We start from the raw sequence: 19,652 nt of genomic DNA, 5'->3' as shown, positions 1-19,652 counted from the left end.
AAAAATCAGATTGGAGAGCCACGAGTGGTGATGTCAGTATTTGAACCCAGACTTCTGGACACCACCACTGTACACAATTAAGGGCTAGATTTTACAGTTCAAATTTTGAGTGTCTCAAGAAATTATCAATGGGGGAAGATGATGTAAGTTGCAATGTGAGGTGCGACTTTATTGAAAAGGTATGCTTATGACTTGTCCATAATTGTAACCCCTTTGTCCTTTCCTAACCTCACTAATATATTTTAGATCACTTAAATGCCTGGTCCCCAGTGCAATAGCGAGTACATTTTTGAAAATTAGCAGTCATTTTTGTTTGGTTCCAGTATCCCTAGATGACTCATGTCATCATTTTGCACATTCTCTTGATTCCATAATGTTGCTTTCTTCACCTTGAATTTATCGACATCAATTCATTTTGCTTTGACATTGGCATTAACAGGAAAATGGCTTTGTTTCATCCTGACATTATAATATCACCTCCCAAGACTTGGTTTGACATTGTCAGGAGGTGATTATGGTGACAGCAAGGCCACAGAAGACAAAAGTGAATTATAGTGATTCCCAGGGGGAAAAAAAATCATTAAGAAAAGTTACTGCTGTGTGATTTTAGTAGCTATTTTTCATACTTAAATATCCCTGCTGTTTAAAAATCCTAAGAGGGCTTAGACCATATTTAGAACACTCCTGCCAAGTATATATAGGAAAAATTAAGTCTCTAAGGAGACATTTGGCTATAGCTCGACAAACAGGAAACTCAGATTATATTTTAGCTTTACAAAGTGTTCAAAGGCATTGAAATTCTGTCTCAAAAAAAAAAAAATCATGCATGTGAATTAATGACACAATTATCTCCTTTCAGCCACAGATACTTGAATTTCTTAATGCCGAAAATCAAAAGCCTGTAGTACAGCTCTTCCTTCCTACTCAGAATGTGAAATGTCTTATAGATCTGCCTTCAGCTCTGAATGGGGCTATATGGATTGTCTTATAATTCTCAAGGAACACCAAGTCTTTGTTCTTGCATATTTCTATATGCTATGATGGTCTCTCACCTCCACCCCAGTCCCACATAGAACAGCTCCATCTGGATTTTCCTTTAGCCTGTGTTCCAAACTTAACTAATCACCTTCTGATGAAAAGAAACATGTCACTAAGTTCCATCCTTGTCATATTTCTTTGCCTTCATATTACCCACAATGCCAAAATTATAATGAGAGGTAATGTGTTTTGACTAATGAAAAATGAAAGGAGTGCTTCTAATCTCTTAACTCATCTGCCTACCCTTGCTTCTTCCCCTCTCTCCCACCCTTCCCAAGACATATATTGTATCATTAAAGGAAGAAACCCAAAACTAATCACCATTCTCTTCTAGCTAATGCTTTCCATTATGGATTCACGTATGAGAAGCCCTGACAAATCATGACATACAAGCTGAGCTGGAATGTCAAAGCTGACCAGCAATTTTTCTACATATTCTTGGTTAACTTCTTCCCATTCCCTGCAAAATGTCTCCCCCTTCCCTTAACTCTAGAGCATGAGTTAACCCCAGCTCTACTCTGCCTAATGCTCAGCAGAAGCTTTACCTCCCACTCTGTGGAAACTAAAATAAGACCATCAAGGAAATGTTCCTTCTTCTTCTTCCCACTATCCAACCTATCTATCTAGTAAGTGGATATCCTTACTATCTATCCAACTATATTGATATCAGTCTACTAATAATATGTTTGTATTCACCATCAGAAGGCAGGCAATAAAAGACAACTTCTGTTTACTTGCTTAATAAATATTTATTTGGCATTTATTTCTGCCAGAGACAAGGCTGAATATTTGTGATACAGCCACAATGAACAGGTCATATATGTGGTGCAGACATGTACAAATATAGCAGATATGAGTTTCTCACAAGTTCAAGCAGCATGAAATACATTTTCTTTAGGTTAAATCTGACCATGAGCCCCTCTACTTGAAAGGTGGTGGGAGATTCGATTAAAGTCATCACTGTTTTTGATCTTCAAGTGTAAAAATGTCCCCTCATGTTCCATTAGTCTGCACTAGTTCACATGAGATGGCCCTTGGGCTACAGATGCCTTTAGCTCAGGAGACCCTGCTGGTTCCATTCACACCTGAAGCTATGCAGCCTTCTGCAAGACAAGGAATCCTTGTGTCTAAGTCTCTCTTACAATTATAGTATTATGTAGGAACTCTTGCCTTTTGTGAGATAATTTTTGTAGACATTTAAGATAATTGGTAGTTTGACTAGGAATATATATTAATAACAAATATTGAAATGTGGCAAAATATGGTCACATGATTCATTTATTAAGATTACCTTTATCATTTTAGTAAAAGATACTTTTATTTTCTCAAGTAACAATTCTTTTTATTAACAGATGACAAAGAATCTGTCTGCAATGCAGGAGACCTGGGTTTAATCCCTGAGTCAGGAAGATTCCCCTGGAGAAGGGAGTGGCTACCCAATCCAGTATTCTTGCCTGGAGAATCTCCATGGACAGAGGAGCCTGGTGGGCTACAGTCCATGGGGTCACAAAGAGTCGGACATGACCAAGTGACTAACACTTTCAGTATTTTCAAAGGACTCTATATTTATTCCAGGCAATTTGGAAAGAGTAAAATGTGTAAAGATGAAAATTAAAGTTATTAAAATCAGTTGCACTGCTACCAGCCAGAGATAAACATTGGTTACATTTTGGTAGAATCTGTCCTGGCACATTCTCTTAAGTTTATATTACATAAGGTACTTGAGAGGTACATGTCTGTACTTACGGGGTTCACGCTGGATAAATATTTGTACTTTCTCTTTTGACATAATGTCATGTACTTTGAAATGATGGTTTATACCCTGGTGTATGTTGCCATTGTGTGTGACTATGCCTCCCAATGAATGCCATCTTTCACCTTGGGCAAAAAGAGTAGAGCTTGCACATTTTCATTAAACTAGACAAGTGCATTTTCTGATACCCGATGAGAAACTGTGATTTCTCAGCACCATTTTTATGAGCATCTTGCCTGCGTCTGTGTCTGAGATGTTGACCTAAATAGGATTTCAATACATCATTAATGATCACTTTAGGAAAGGTGACCAGCCTTTGATTTGTGGGATTCTCAGTGAATTAATTATATCTCAATATCAGCAAAGGTTTTTTGTTTTTTTGTTTTTTTCAGGTTGCAACAGCTAAAAACTTGGAGGTGTTTGGGCAATGCCTCTAGCTCCTACATTTGAGTCATCTGTTATCTCATTCATGCTAGCTGAGTTACCATATACTACAGACATAGGCCTTTTCAAATGAACATGGCTTTCTTATGATGTTTTGAGTAGCATTTCCTTTGATTGGACAAGAGCAAGTGTCACTCCCATAATCAGTGCTTTGATATTAGATGAATAAGTATAGAATGGTTGCTCTGTAATGTCAGAACCTGCTGTACTTGATTACCCAGACGTGTCTGACCACTTGCTGACAGCTCCACATTGTTCGCTACAGCCCCTTTAGCTCTGCTCCTTGGCCTCATTACAGTGAAACAAAGTGGGCTGGCTGCTGTCACACAGGGATTATGCCACCAGCGTCACTGTCCCTGATGAAAAAAGGCTGACAGGCATGTAGGCTGAGAGCAGGAAAGCAAGGATGTTTCCACTTGATGGCTCCCAGGTTTCAGTCTGTACAGATACCGCTTCAGCATTGCAGAGGCTAAAGATTGGCCAAGGGGCAGTATCACCATTGCTCTTCTGAAAACACACCTTATGTCCTCGGATTGGCACAGGAGGATGTGCATTGAATGCAAGTATATACAGGTCACCTTTGAGAAAACAGGCACTGCCTGTCCACACTGACCTTGCAAGTACACAACAGTTGAATTAAAATATTCAATAGCTGCATGTTTGACCCCACGCTGTCTCAAGATTCATGCCCTCAGAGGATATATACAGATGCTGTCTTTGAGAGAGTACAACATCTACTTCCTTTTCACTTCAAGTACCTTGAATTGGATAGGTAGTGATTAACTCATTCTTCTGGCAGATACAGAAATAAGCACCTCACTCTTCCACTCTGAGCTTGTAGCATTAAGGGAAACTGGGAAGGTATTGAACATTAACAAAGTATACTAAGGTTTTATATTTTTTAAAGCACCGTCACATAATTCATCTTGAGGCTTCCAACGACTGTGAGGTCGATGAGTAGGACAAGTGTTATTATCCTTGCCTTAGAAGTGCAGAAAGAGAGGCACAAAGAGGTTAAATGATTTCCCCAAGTTCACACAGCCCATTAACCACAGAGACCAGACTTGAGTCACAAGTTCTTCACCTAATTCTCTTCATACCACCTCATGCTTTTAGTGATAAGAAAAAAACTATCTCTCTTCCATGGGACACAAGCAGACAAAACCGATCAAGCCAAACAGTCACCCAAGTCATCACTGGGGCTCACAATATTGGAGAAGTCCAACTGTCATCATGTATCTGATGAAAAAGAGGAGGAATTCCTCACTTTTTGCCTTTTAAAATGATAGGCTTTCCATGAGAAATATTCATGCAACTCATAAAGCTCAAAAGGACTTTAGAAATACCTACTTCAAACTCCCTCACTTCATAGCTGCCACTAGAAGGTAAGCTCCACAGAAGCAGCTGCATGGTCCATCTGGCTCACACCTTGTGTCCATCATCTGGAACAGTGCCTGGTTGGACGATGGATGGATGTCACTAAGTGGTTTCATGATAATGTTGAAAGCCTTACTGCAAAGTGGTGATTAGTCAGAACTAGAACTCAGGTTTTATGACTCTTAATCAGTGTTGTTATCACTAAACCATATCCCCAATCGTGGCCAGACATAAGTAAGACCAGATAGGAAAAATGTACCTCTAGTTCCCCCGAAAGGCCATTAGACAACAGTCTATAGAGTTTCTTCTATACACCAGGAGCTAACCTGTAGTTTCAGTTTTACATCTCACATCTCAAAACTTAGTAAAACAGCCACCAAGCCTGAATAAATGGGTTATTATTACAGCCCTTCATCTCCCTGCTGCAAGCTCTCAAATGCCTCAGTCAGAGCTGTGTGTTGCACACATGCCTTTGTTATTAGCCTGTTTGGTGGAGGTTATTCACTCTTCAACGTTTCTTTGAAAAGGACAGAAACAATTTGGAATATCTTTCCTTCAGCAATCCTAGGCTTGTTTCAGGTGGTGAAGGTAGAGGTCACTTTATTAATAAAACCATCAAGGAAGGCTGTCATGGTAACGCATTGCCTTGATTCCTTGAAGTGCAGGAGACAAAGCCAAAAAGAGAAACTTTCAAGTCTATAAATACAGACCCAGCATTGCTCAAGCCTAGCAGCTTACTGACAGGGCAAACCTAAATGTATATAGCTTTGAACAAGACCCAAACAGAAAAAGGAAACTTCCCTTTGGTAATGTAATGGGTCATCATGACCATAATGGGGATAAGTGACCCTTCAAGTCACAAAAGAAATGAAGAATAGAATGAGTAGCAATTCTAAGTCCTGGCTGGTGCCCTCTTTGCACATTGGGGTTCCCTCTCAGTCTGCTTTTCCATACCTTCCAGAAATGATGAATAGAGGAAAAAGGAATCAAAGTCTTATCATTCAAATTTTGATGATATTTTGCAGTTTAGAAAGGGGAAAAGTGGATGACAAGAAGGAAACCTACAGAAAGTAAGTTAAAGGATCAGATGATTTAGTCACATCCCTGTGACTCTCATGATCCAAGATAAAAGAAAAATAAGAAGAAGTGAAAGAGAGGGGAGGAAATGCTGTCTGTTCCTATTCTTTCACTGTGAAAATTCTGAGTATTTTTATAAACTTGTAACAACTAGTTTATATAGGAGCTTATGTATTAGTTTCTTCCTCCCGTAGTCATTCACAGGTGGGCCTGATAGGGATATTTTCTGTGAGCCAAACGAAGATATTTTATTAAAAGCTTCATGTTCATTACCTGGGAGGCAGGGTTCCCATTATGTATAACTTAAGCTTATAGGCACATCCCTTTGGTGATTAACTTGTAATAGAATACAATATCTACTGTGGTGGCTTGCTTATCAGAGCTATTAGAACACCTTGCTGTCTTCAGCCTTTCCATCACGATTCCACATTTCATCTTTTAGCCATACAACTCTGGGTCTAACATTAATACTGTAACCTTATCTATCAAGGGCCAAAGATTGTCTTGGTTTGAAAGCATTCCTAATATTGAAACATTATAGGTTACATGGTGTGATATTGGGCACATCATAATGAATTTATTTCTATCAATAGTAAAATGATCCTTTAGAATGTAATCAAACTGTTAGCAAAGTAGTATTAGCTTTTTCTGTATCTAAGGATTTATATTTTATCATAATAATAATTGTGCCTGCATGCATGCTCAGTTGCTTAGTCGTGTCTGACTCTGCGACCCTATGGACTGTAGCCCACCAGGCTCCTCTGTCCATAGGATTCTCCAGGCAAGAATACTGGAGCGGGTTGCCATTTCCTCCTTCAGGGGATCTTCCCAACCCAGGGATCCAACCTGTGTCTCTTGTGTGTCCTGCATTGGCAGGCAGATTCTTTACCACCTAGCCACCTAGGAGGCCCTAATAATTGTATCTAACAAATAACAATTTGTTTCCAATACGAAATCAAGTCTTATGTGAGAGATTTAAAAATGAACCTTCACTATTTATAGAGGTAGCACATTCTTAGTTTGTCAATAGCAATGAAGAAAAAAAATTAGGACATGCTTAACATAAATATTTAACAAAATAAGGTCAGCGTTTTCAGTTTGAGGCAAATTCACACAGAAGGGTACCAAATAAAGAAGTGATAACTGCAAAGTGCTTGTTGGATAGAAATCCCATTTGGATTTTTAATCTGCAGTGATATGCAAGATGAAAGGGAGCTAACGCCAAGGTTTTGTAAATGTTATCCTCTTGGCAGTTCCATCAGCTGGTGGTCGACGCCTGAAACTGTCACCACGTCCACGCTCATGCTGCTTGCCGTACAACAAGCCAATGAGTCGACAGGAGTTGTTGGGACAAGGAAGAGATTTTATTCAGAAAGCCAGCAGACTGAAAAATTGGTGGACTTGTACCCCAAAGAACCATCTTGCCTGTTTAGAATTCAGGCTTCTTTTATACTAAAAGGGGAGAGAGTAATGTCAAACATTTTCTGGTTCTGGTCAGCTTCCAGAGGTGATATGTTAGCTTCTTCGATTCACACGTGGGCCTGGTGGGGATGTTCTCTGTGAGATAAAGATATTTTATTAATAGCTTGATGCTCATTACCTTGGAGTCAGGGTTCTCAGAGATGGGCCATTATGTATCACTTAAGCTTATAGGCAACATCCCTTTGGGTGATTAATTTATAATAGAATATAAAAGGTTCTTCGTTATTACAAAACCTTGTGTTGAAAGGAATTCTGAAGGTTAGTGCAAGAGAATGCCATGATTAATTAGCTATGTTTTCTACATAGAGGAAGAGGAGATGAGAGCATACACAACATATTTGCCATTCCCAACCTAGACCTGGGATATTTTTGGTATTTTATGTATGGGCTGATTTGTTTTTGGAGCTCTGCCAGAATGTGGTGGAACTCTAGAAGACATGAAATTTAATGTTGTCAACAAGACCCCCACCCAGTATGATATGAAAACAGATCAGTTGGGCAATACAAATGAAAACCGGAGGATCTACAGAAGTTATTTATATTGTCTTAAGGAGCATGGAAAGCGTTGCACACTGTGCAACACATTAACTGCATTTCTTCCGACTGCTCTCTTCTATGTGAAAAGCAGTAATCTATAAATTTGGAGACCTGCAGTTCTAGAGCTACCCTTAAATGTTTTCAATTTCCTCATCTAGAGCTTGTCTAGATAGCTCTTAAAATTTCCACAAGCTTTGATTTCTATCAGAGCAAGGTACAGAACAAATTACATGACAAGAGTGACTTTGGTTTCTCTTTAATTGTAAGCAATATTAAGTGGTCTGTTTTAGATGTTCATCGTCTGTATTTAACTCCCCCAGGAAGATAATCTGCTCATACTTCCGTTTTGAGTACTACAGTCATCTTAATTCCTATGGTTCTGCACCTGAAAGCTTGCTCTCTCTGATCACTAAGGAGTCTTCATTTTCCTTCCCCCAACGTATGTAAGGACAGCTGCCCATCTTCATTGCTGTGGCTGATAACCTGATCCAGACCTTCAACATTTTATCACCAACATTAATTGAGGAGTAATTCTTTGTTTGGGTGGGAGAGGGGGCGACCCTGTTTATTGAAGGATATTTAGTAGCATCTCTACCCATGAGATGCCAGCACCATGCCCTCCCCCAAGATGTGACACCCAAACACATCTCCAGATGTTGTCAGATGTCCTGTGGGGGGAAAAAATCATCCACTGTTGAAAGCTACTACTTTAGACTGACAACCAAAGACCTCTATTAAACGTTAATTCCTCAAATTCCTCCAATCCTTTTTCTAATTATTCTAAAATCCCTTCTGTCAGATTCAATCAAGAGCATGCAGGGCTTACTTTGCATATTTCCTTTACCCAGCTCAAAGTGCCCTTCCTCTTGTACTCTTCCAGTCTATTCCTAGATCCAGCTAACCACAGCAGGAAGACTTTTGTGATTAATTTTATAACCTCATATCATCACTGCATTTTGTTGAGATCTTTTTTTCTCAGCATCATTCCTGGTTTTTCTTTCTTTGCCTATGGCTTAAATGAGGATATTCTTCAGGGTTCTGTTTGCAGTTTTCCTTTCAACTTAATCTATATTCTAGCAGATGAGGTCTTCTATTCCTTTCTCTTCACTATTTGTAACAATGACCACCATCACCCCTGTGATTCCAAATCAGGTTCCAAACCTGTATCTCCAGGAAGAACTACCTCCTGAACTGTTAACTAGTTTTTTCCAACTAATAACAAGACCCCTGCAGAAGAGCCTGTGATCCCTCTAAGTCAACAGATCAAAAATAAATAAATAAATAAAGTTTATTTTCTTCCCTAACCAAACCCTGCCTCCAGTCTTTTCTTAATAAATTACGTTATGATGTGTCCAAATGTCAAAAATAGGAACCTCAGACTTTCTCTTACCTATTTCAAATAACCTGCCTCCAAATATGTTCTTCCTTCCTCTTCCCCATAGCTCTAACCTATACCAAGCCTATTCTGTTGAAGTATCTGGTCACCTTGCGTCCAGCCTGTCCTTTCTCAGGTCTAGCCTCACCTTTTCCCCCCTTTAAATCACCGTCCTGCCCTTAGGTCTTTGACAGCCTCCCATTGCTTATTATCTAAACTCTGTAGCATGTTACACAGAATCTTCATCATTCACCAACATTTTCCATGTGTCTCTGAGGCTCCAGTCAGAAAAGTGAACCCATACTACGTATTTCAGTAGAGAGAATTTACTAAAGGAAATGGTTAAACAGGTGCTTTAGAATTTAGACATGAGAAGAAGACACTGAAATAACTCAGAAATTATCAATTGTGTGAGCAGGGAGCAGTAAAAGAGGATGGGGTTATTAGAAACTAACAGTTTGGAGGAGAGACCCCACAGATGTGGGACCCATGCCTCTTAGGAGAGGTAATGCCTGGCTGCTACTATTAGCCCTGAAATGTTAGGCAGGAGCCCCTTGGAGCTGGGACTCACACCTCTAGAGAAGGAATGCTGCCAGGTTGGTGCAGAAACCTCTAAGGGTTTTCAGTCTCTGAGAGACTGAAACTGGTTCTGAAAAGGCTGAGCCCCAGAACAAACTGCTGCTGTTGGGAGGTGGGGCCATTGTTGGGACAATACTCTTAGGAAGAGCCCTGAATCTGGGAAAGGGAAATCTCTGCTTCCTTCCTCCTGCCTTCTCTGTTCTCTCTAATGCACCCTGTTGGTGGAAACCAGGAGAGAATTTGCAGGGTTTCAGCCTCAACATCAGAAGAAAGGGTGGATTTAGACTTGAGTGACAAATGCTTAACAGTCAGCACAAAGTATTTTCACATCTTCTTGCCTTTACTGATAGAGTTTCCCCAACCACAATGTTTTTCTACCAATATTTGCCTGATGCATGCCATTGTTCAAATACCATCTCCTTTCTATATTCTTCTCAAATCTTCCCCCAGATAATTACTTACACCAGCATTTGAGTTCCCCTAGCAGTTTGCTTCTGTTATAGTTTTTTTCATATTGCATCATAATTATTTCTGTATATGTTCATTTGTTTGTTTTCCACAAAACTGTGAACTCCTTTAGGGCAGACAGAGTTATAACCATACAGCAGTAGATTTAGCAGCACACCTGACATGCAACAGATGCTGATCGAGCTGGACAGAACTGATAAAAGTATTTTAATGAAATTTATAGTATATTATTTCTTGTATATATATTTTTTATTTTCCCAACCAGATTTAAACTTTGTAAGAGCAGAGATCATGCTTTCCATTTCTTTTATTTTTTCATGGTGTTTAGTACAGGGTTTTATATGATGAAGAAGAGCTTAATGATATTTGTTAACTACTTAGTTTATTCATTAGGCACCACAAATTTGGTTTAAAATGACATGAAGATGGAGGGTAAGTTTATGAATAGCAGGTAAGATTTGGAGTTAGGTTTAGATGTGCTTCTAACACGTGATTCCAACAGAGAGATCTGTGCATTTGGTAAAGCTCTGTGTTTGCTAAATAGCACAATCAAGAGACCAAATGAAATGTGTCTTAAAGTAAATTCTAAAGTAATTAAATATATTCCAGGTTCCATTTTTTCTCCTTATCACTTATAGAAAACATATTACTCCAATTAATGTGAATATTAATCCTGGGTTACATCTGGTCCTTGAGTATTTATGAAATCTCTCACAATCATCAACATCAACTAGTAGATTATTAAAATGTAGGAAAGGTATTGAATTTTAACTTAATCACCAGATTCTTGAAAAAAAGAAACCTCTGTTCAACAACTGATTTACATTCAGGTCCAAGAAGAAGAAAAATAGCTTTTTTTTTTTTCTTACGGGGAGTGATATTTAATTAACTATTGATTTCTTCTCAATTATTCAAGGCAAGCAATTATCAATATTGATGGAAACAATATTTCCCTATGTGTAGTGCCCAAATGAAAGGAAATATCCCATTCAGCAATCTGCTGCCTGGAACAAGAAATGCTGAGAATCTTTAACTTTAAATGGAAACAGTTATTTGGATCTGTTTATTCCATGTTGCCCCAATTAAACAGATATTTCCTGAAATGTAAGCAAAACAAAATCCTGAAACCCTATGTATGCTTTCCAAATTAACAAAAACCAAAAAAAAAAAAAAGTGGGGTTTTGTCAGTTTTGACCATGAGTTTAACCACTCTACTCTTGTAGATTTTGCCTCAAAGCTACAGATCTTGACTTTTTTTTTAACCCAGACTCATAAAATACTATAATTTGGATCTAATATTTATGGTTTCTAAGTCACCCTATGAGACGTAGCTTACATAATCATTAGAACCCTTGAAACACTACCTTGTATATCAATATTTTGAGCCTGAAGGATTTAGTAGGCCTTAAAGTCACTTCTAACATTTACAGATAGCAGGTTGGGGTACACTTGAAAATTATACCAATCCATTATACAACTATGATAGAGGTCTCCAAGGAATTATTGTGGAAGGTGGGAAGATAGGGCCCTATTTAGGGCACATTTTTATTAACTCTTGAGCATCCACCACCATCTTTTCTCAGCTCATTTGCACATAGAGCATTAGCATGTTTACATTTAAGAAGCTTCTTTTGAAGGTGACATAACTATTGAACATGATTAATGGACAAGGCAATATTCTCTATTGAATTATTACTGGGAGAAGAGGGTTATATTTTTTAAATACTTTACACTTGATAGTATGAATATGCGTGTGCCTGTGTGTTAAATTGGGGAAATCTGACTATGACATTTTTTAAAGATGAAGAATGGTATAATTTATAAGAAGCTACTTTTTCTGCTCTGCGCCACCCCCCCTCCCCATTCCAGAGTTGTTCTGTATAGTAAGTGCTTAAGTGGTAAATGTTGCTGGGAAGTGTTCTTAGCTCTTTTCCTCTTTGGTGTTGTTTTCATTTCCCTGTGTTCTATTTATCATTCTGCTAAATCAGTGAAACCTTGATTATCTAAAGGAATAGGAGACATGGAATAATAAGAAAAACTTGATCTTTGAAGAAATAAATTATTAGAGATGTAAGTTACATGACAGGGACTGTGAATGAATTTTAGTATCTGAAATTGCTTGCTTTATTTAATCAAACTGATTTTATTAATTGATGGACATAGTGAAGTTTTGATAATCAGGGTTTCACCATTGCATTTATTATTATCCCTGGAAATCAGGGTAACCTTGGACTCTACTTGCTATATTTGCAAAGCGATAAATATCCTAATAGGCTATTAGGCACAAATGCACTGCTCTTCCTCACACTTCTCCCATGAAAAGCTTTCTCTCCTCGAATCTGGCTGCCACCTTGCCTGGAGCATGCTGCCTGCCCCCTGCCCCACCCCTCCCTGCTCCTGCTTGCCGCAGGAAAGGCTCCCGACTTCCTGCATGCAGCGCTGGAATCACCCGCAAAGAGAATGGCCCACCCCTTAGAAGTTCTTGGTCATTCTAGCAGTACTGCTTTGCATTTTAATTCCATTCATCCGGCTCCAAAGCCCTGCTTTCTTGTATGAGGCACTATCCTTGAACAGCCCTGGAGGTCACAACAGGTCCCAGTTCCGTGAAGAGAAGATACTGCCAATCCCGGAGTATCACATTTCTTTGTACTTGATAGTCTGAAATGGACAATGATAATATCCAAGATTGCAGCAAAAAAAAAAAAAAAAATCTATATGAAAAGGATTAATATGATCAAAACAAAGGCAGCAAACTACATTTGTTTGGAAATCGGAGTCACATGCTTAGTGTGCGGAGGGGAGGGGGGAGCACAAGATCGATAGAAATTTTTTTTTTTTAAGCTGAAAACATGATGTACCAGATGAACTTAAATTGATTCTGCTTCTCCTCCCCGCGCCCCCTCCCTCGTTCTGCAGCGAACGTCTGCGACAACGAGCTCCTGCACTGCCAGAACGGAGGGACGTGCCACAACAACGTGCGCTGCCTGTGCCCCGCCGCCTACACGGGCATCCTGTGCGAGAAGCGGCGCTGCGAGGAGGCGGGCGGCTGCGGCCCCGACTCCGGCCAGGGCGCGCCCCCGCGCGGCCCGCGCGCGCTGCTGGCGCTGCTGGCGGCTCTGCTGGGCGCGGCCGGCGCCCTGGGCCTCTAGGCGGCGCGCCAGCCACCGGACGGGCGCGCCCTGGGGAAGCGAACACAGCCCCGGCGATTGCTGCTCACATAGGAAGCCCGCCCTCAGACGCCCCCACTCAAACACAGTGTACAAAGAAGGCCTAACTGAACTAAGCCATATTTATCAGCCGTGGACAGCACACCTGAGTCAAGACTGTTAATTTCTGACTCCCAGAGGAGTTGGCAGCTGTTGATATTATCACTGCGAATCACATTGCCAGCTGCAGAGCTTACCACCCATCGGAAGGGCTGTGACAGCCCCCCAAAAGGAAAGAAAAACAACAACAACAACAAATCAACCAACCGAAAAGCATTTGCTACAGGCACGTGGCGTGCCCCAGCACCACCCGGCCCTGTGTGTGGACCAGCCAAATAGAAGCATCTTTTGCTGGCAGTGCGTTGTGGGTCTAAGGAAGTCTGTTACAAGCTGCCATATTGGCCTGCTTCAGCCCCTGAACCCCCTTCCAACCTGTGCTTTAGTGAACCGTTGCTCTGTAACCCTTGTTGGTTGAAAGATTTCTTTGTCTGATGTTAGTAATGCACACGTGTAACAGCCCCCTCCAAAAGCTCCAACCAGTCATACCCTGTATGTATCTTAGCAGCACTGAGTTATCCCAGTGCAAGCACACATCCACTGTCCCCAAGAGTGGCTACAGGAAAAAAGAAAGTGTATCTATCCTTTTGTATTCAAATGAAGTTATTTTTCTTGGAATACTGTAATATGTAGATTTTTTGTATTCTTGCCAATTTGTGTTACCAGACAATCTGTTAATGTATCTAATTCGAATCAGCAGAGACTGACATTTTATTTTGTCCTCCTTCATTCTGTTTTGTTTCATTGTGCAGAGATTTCTCTGTAAGGGCAACGAACTTGCTGGCATCAAAGAATATCAGTTTACATATATTAACAAGTGTAATAAGATTCCACCAAAGGACATTCTAAGTGTTTTCTTGTTGCTTTAACACTGGAAGATTTAAAGAATAAAAATTCCTGCATAAACGATTTCAGGAATTTGTATTGCAGTTTCTTAAGATGAAAGGAGCAGCCACCGAGCAGTTTCACACTCACTTTACTGATTCCTATGTGGACCGAATACACTCAGCTGACGAATTTAGTACCCAGGAAGATGGATTGATGTTCACTAGCTTGGACAACTTCTGCAAAATATGAGACTATTTCCACTTGGGAAAAATTATAACAGCAACAAAAAAAAATTAAGTGATTGCCAAGATTATGCCAAAGCCTGTTGGCAGAGTACTAAGAGACTTTTATTTTTAAGTCATGCTATTTTCACAGATTGATGTGATCATGTGACTCTAGGGATGCTGATCTATGTATCTTTCCAATTACAGTGTTTACATGGAGTATCATAAGAGAAAACCTGGGGAACCAGGAAAGTCGCAGGGAAATTGAGTGATTAGCAATTTGACTTTGAATATATTCAGACTAAGTATTTACAGGAAATATCAAAATACCCAGCAGCAAGTAGACATAACTGCTGTTCCTGAGAATAAAGTTTGTTTTAAGTACCGCCCAAGGTGTAATAAATTCTTGTTTCTGCCTTTTATTAGGCCAATTACTGTGCAAGACAGCAAGTTGGGGAGAGGAGGGAAGAACCAGTGCAAAGTTCCAAAGTGACTAAAACAGTGTGTATTCCATTCCCACCACACTATTGTCCTACAGATTGCAAATGTGTTAGCGACAGCATCTCCTGGAGTCAAAAACAATTATCAGCCCAAGCCAGAGTCTGAAGGACAGTGAAGTCCTACATGACTTGGTAGAGCAATAATCTATGATGGTGTTAGGTTGGACGCCTACTTCCAGTCTGAATTCTTCACCCTGCCGCTGCTCCTTGCTGAACTGGGGGAGGGGGATGTCTTCTGATAAATATCCTCGGTAAAAACTAGATGAAGGAACAGCATATCTTACTGGTTTTGTTCCCAGAAAAGCCAATTCAAAGAAGGCAATAAAAGGTAAACAGGTAATGCCTGTGCTGCCTGCCACCCCACGTCTAAGTCGATTGAATGTTTGTTATTCAAACCCACAGTCTCTTTTGATGTAAGAAATAAGGAGAGATGGAAATAAATTAGAGCTCTGGCTTAGTGCCGGAGTGGCCAACCAGAAATTGGAGATTTACATTAGAAGCATAAACAGCAAATTGTGTTTCAAGCTCACCAAAGACTACACGTGAAAATGCCGATAACATACAGAGTTTGAGATTACTTATAATGAGGTGGATTTCTAATATTAAAATTGAAGTTTAAGTTGTCTTATAGTTTATTAGCACAAACCAAAGGCAGACTATGTTATTTCCAGCAGCGATGCACTTTATCATTATCCACTCGTGGCTTTGTCACCTGCTCAGGAATCAGACTGAACATTTCAATACACAGTTTTCCAAAAGCTAATTCTAAAATTTAATGAAGGCCTGATCTAAATCTATTCATCTGCATTTTATCTTTATGACGCTATAAGAATCTAAATTGATGAGGAATATCTTGCGTTCAGTGTATTTAGATATAGTTTCCTGAATTTCCTGAAGTGATGTGATCTGCTTTTAATAAATTCACTTTTAGGTATATAACAAATGGAAATGAAATGTTCTTTTTAATCTGGATTCTCAAATTCTTCTAAAGAGTATATTACTTTGATTAAACCCCAACTCGGTGGATTTTATCTGCTGTTTTCTAACATTCTTGCAAAGCTGGTTCCATCTACAATGTTATGCCTAAGGACAGGATTGGGGTAAAAAGTGGGAACTAAGTTGTTCACATATTTAAGGCCCTAATTCTTGCTTGGTCTTTACTTGGATTAACCCTTAGGGTTGGTTAATATAGTGTTATATATGAGTTAGTCAGCCAACTTTACCACAAAGTACAAACACAATTTCTTCCATCAACTCCTTTGATGAATATAAAACTTCAAAGAAATCTTTGTCCCAAGGTTCTACTATATAGAAAGGGCTTCCCTGGTGGCTTAGATGGTAAAGAATCTGCCTGCAATGCAAGAAACCCAGGTTCGATCCTTAGGTTGGGAAGATCCCCTGGAGAAGGGAATGGCTACCCATTCCAGTATGCTTACCTGGAGAATTCCATGGACAGAGGAGCCTCGCAGGCTACAATGCATGGGGTTGCAAAGAGTCGGACATGACTGAGCAATTAACATTTCTTCACTTTTCAAGTATATAAAGTGTTGGTATTTTGAGAAAGTAATTAGACTGCCCTGTGATGATGTAGGAGTGATTTGTTTCTGACCCTGTACACAGCCAAGGCAGGGAGTTTCAGTCCTAGAAGAGGGGGCACTTACTTAGTGGGGCCCATTCTAACTCTCCTCCCCCTTTGTCTTCATAGCCAGGAACCTAGAATTCCCTACCTATGTGTCCTCCACCCACTTTTAGGGTATGTACACTTATTCTGGGGTCTAAACTCCTGAAGGCAAGCAGCACCATGAGAGTACATCCTTGAGTACAAGAAGAGGCAAAGGGTGAACATGTATTATAGATAGATTAGTGACTTGGGCCTCGGAGTATATGCTGGGGAATCCACATGTGAGTGAGAAGATGCTCCTTGCAGTGAAAACCAGAGCTCTGGGATAGAAAAGAAGGGACTAAGGGGTGGGAGAGAGAGTAGGGTATCTCAGGGCCAGGGTCTGGTACAGAACTCTGAGCAGTCTGAATATTCCAGACCTATACCTGGGTTTCCAATTGTTATGACAGTATTCATGTTAAAGCAACAGGATGGAACATAGGGTTCAGTAACACTATGTTAGCTTGAGGTGTAATTTTTAAATATTTAGAAATATGGTATGTGGGCTTCCATTGGTACTGTTTCCTGCCCCTGCCTTGTGGGTCTGCCTGGAGATGAACACTGCATGAGGTGCCCTTGAGTCACATGACCAAGTTAGCACAAATCCTTCACCCAGGTGCAGGTTGGGAGAAGGCATGTGTGTTAAGCCACTTCAGTTGTGCCTGACTCTTTGCAATCCTATGGACTGTAGTCTGCCAGGCTCCTCTGTCCATGGGATTCTCTCGGCAAGAATACTAGACTGGGTTGCTGTGCCCTCCTCCAGTGGATCCTTCCCACCCAGAGATCGAACCGGAATCTCCTGCTTTGGCAGGCAGGCTCTTTACCACTAGCGCCACCTGGGAAGCCTGCGGGAGAAGGCATACTGGTCACAGTTCAATTCCTATAGTTAATGCTCCACTTCCCTTTTTCTCCAGCCTGTGGTCTTATTGAATGCAGGAAGGTTTGGATGGACTGGGGGCAGCTGTGAGGAAACCCTGAAATCAGAATTTTTGTCTCATCATCTTCACTCTTTGCCATCAATTAGCCAGTATTACTGGGAAGTAAGGACCTCATATTCTGAGATGGGATGCTCTGTGCTATGTGGGAAGTGGGTTGTTGCCCTTCACCTGTTGTTAAATACTAGATATGATACTTATTTAACCGTTTATCTGCTCACAGGCTTACACAGAATGTGTGGGCACTTTGAACTACCTGTTCTATATACTTGTTATGCATTGAATTCTGTTTATGTACAATTTAAAGCTTTAGCTTCAGAAATCTTATCTAGAATTTCATACCCACTGTTTCGATTCTCAGCCTTTATCTATAAGGATGATAATGGTGGCAGCAACTAAGCTGCATCTTAGAACAATATGAATAACTGAGTAAAACTCTAGGATTTCTTTTTAGAAAATCTAATTGGGCAGCCATAATGGCATGCATATAGGAATGAGAAATATAGATAAGGAACACCCCTAGAGTTTGGATCCAAATGTGTGGTTGTGAACAATTCTTTCTTTGCCTCAGGAAATCAGGACTAGATTCTAATCAATTTTCTTTCCAAGAAATATCAAATGTCCATTTGGCACAAATATTCTGACAGTTCTGATCATTTCCATATGGAATAATTTTTCACTTTTATCTACACTTTCACTATTTTACACTAAAAGTAGTTTTTCTCTTTAGTTACCAAAAAATTTGCCAGTGAATTCTCGGCATAAACTGTATATAAGCATAATATGATGTCAGAAAGAATTAAGAATGCCAACTATCATATTTTGGATTGTTACCAATAATCTTGGGAACATGAAGAATTTTTACTCTTCAACACCTGGTAAGGTGTGACTCACACATGTTACCATCTTCATCTTGCATCTGAAGAATAAAATAACTAAGCAACAGGCATATCCCTTGTATAAATAATGTTATTACATTTAACTAGAAAGGAGAAAATAACATCTGTGAAAAACTTACATTAATCTTGAAAAATGCAGTTAAGTGACTTAGCAGCAGCAAGATCCACTATGGCAGAAAAATTTCTAAACCCAGCACGTTTTTAGAGTAAGTTCTGAAACAAGTCTACCAAGAAGACTTAAATGATTTTAAGTTGTTTAGAATATAGTTGAGCATTTAACAAATGCTGGAATCCCCTCTCTGCCTTCGCCCATCACCCAAGAGCTCTTTTTAATTGATGATTGAATTAAAATGGAGTAGTAACATCTCAAATTATGTGATGTTTTTATTAACCTGGAATGATAGCTGGTAAAATGGGCCATTATTCTGCAAGACCTAATTATGTTAACACTAAAGATTTAGCTAGGCTGACTGGAGCAAACTGCAGAGAATTGGAAGTAAAAATATTATCATTTTCTTAACCTGGTCTCATTTTTTTCAGAGGCATTGCTTTTAAATATTATTTAATTAGTGAACTTTGAATTCTGTGGGTAAAAGAACCTGACTGAAAGAGAGAAAAAAATAATTATTATCCCTCCTACATCTGTCGGAATAGACGTGAAAATTCCTGCGTGGTGAGAATGTGTCAAGTTATGTTACAGACATGGTGTACCACGGTGTCTCTCCTCCAGGAGCCCTGCCCTGATGACACCGCATTGCAGCTTTGCTCTCACTGGGGTAAGTCATTCTAATCTAATAAAAGAAGGAAAATGGCAGAAAATCACACACCTGAAGTCCTGTTAAGAATAGGTGATTCTTTTTGCCCCAGGCAGGCAAGAACATAATGTCATTTCTGTTCGTTTGTGTTTTGCTCTGAAGGAGGGGCCGCTCCTGTGGGGAAAATCTACCCGTGTGAAACACGGCAAGAAAACATTCTCCAAGGAAATAGCATTTTGCTGTTTACCAGTCATGCCTACCCCATGAATCCCTGAGTAATTGTTTTGGCTTTCACGGTGTGATAAACACCTAAAGGCAAGAGATTAGTGCCATCACTCTTTGTCTCTTTTTCTCTCCCTTTGGAAAAAAGAGTGGGTCCAAATATAAGATGATGACATTTGCAAGAATCCTTCAGTTAGTTGATCCTAATTATGAATACTCCAGCTAAATATTTAGTT

General features: G+C 39.8%; 1 protein-coding gene across 1 annotated transcript in view; it reads left to right on the top strand.

Moving 5' to 3' along the window:
• Nucleotides 1-13,279, top strand: part of NTNG1 (netrin G1) — a 357,951-nt gene extending 344,672 nt beyond the window's left edge. Inside the window, exon 6 of the mRNA XM_061168444.1 lies at nucleotides 13,047-13,279. Within this exon, the coding sequence (XP_061024427.1) occupies nucleotides 13,047-13,279 (233 nt within the window). The remainder of the gene's footprint in view (nucleotides 1-13,046) is intronic.
• The last annotated feature ends 6,373 nt before the right edge of the window (nucleotides 13,280-19,652 follow it).

The sequence above is a fragment of the Dama dama genome, chromosome 20, assembly GCF_033118175.1.
Source record: "Dama dama isolate Ldn47 chromosome 20, ASM3311817v1, whole genome shotgun sequence".
Taxonomy (NCBI): Eukaryota; Metazoa; Chordata; class Mammalia; order Artiodactyla; family Cervidae; genus Dama; species Dama dama.
Note: the sequence above shows the minus strand (reverse complement) of the source record. Positions and strands in the feature narration are given on the sequence as shown.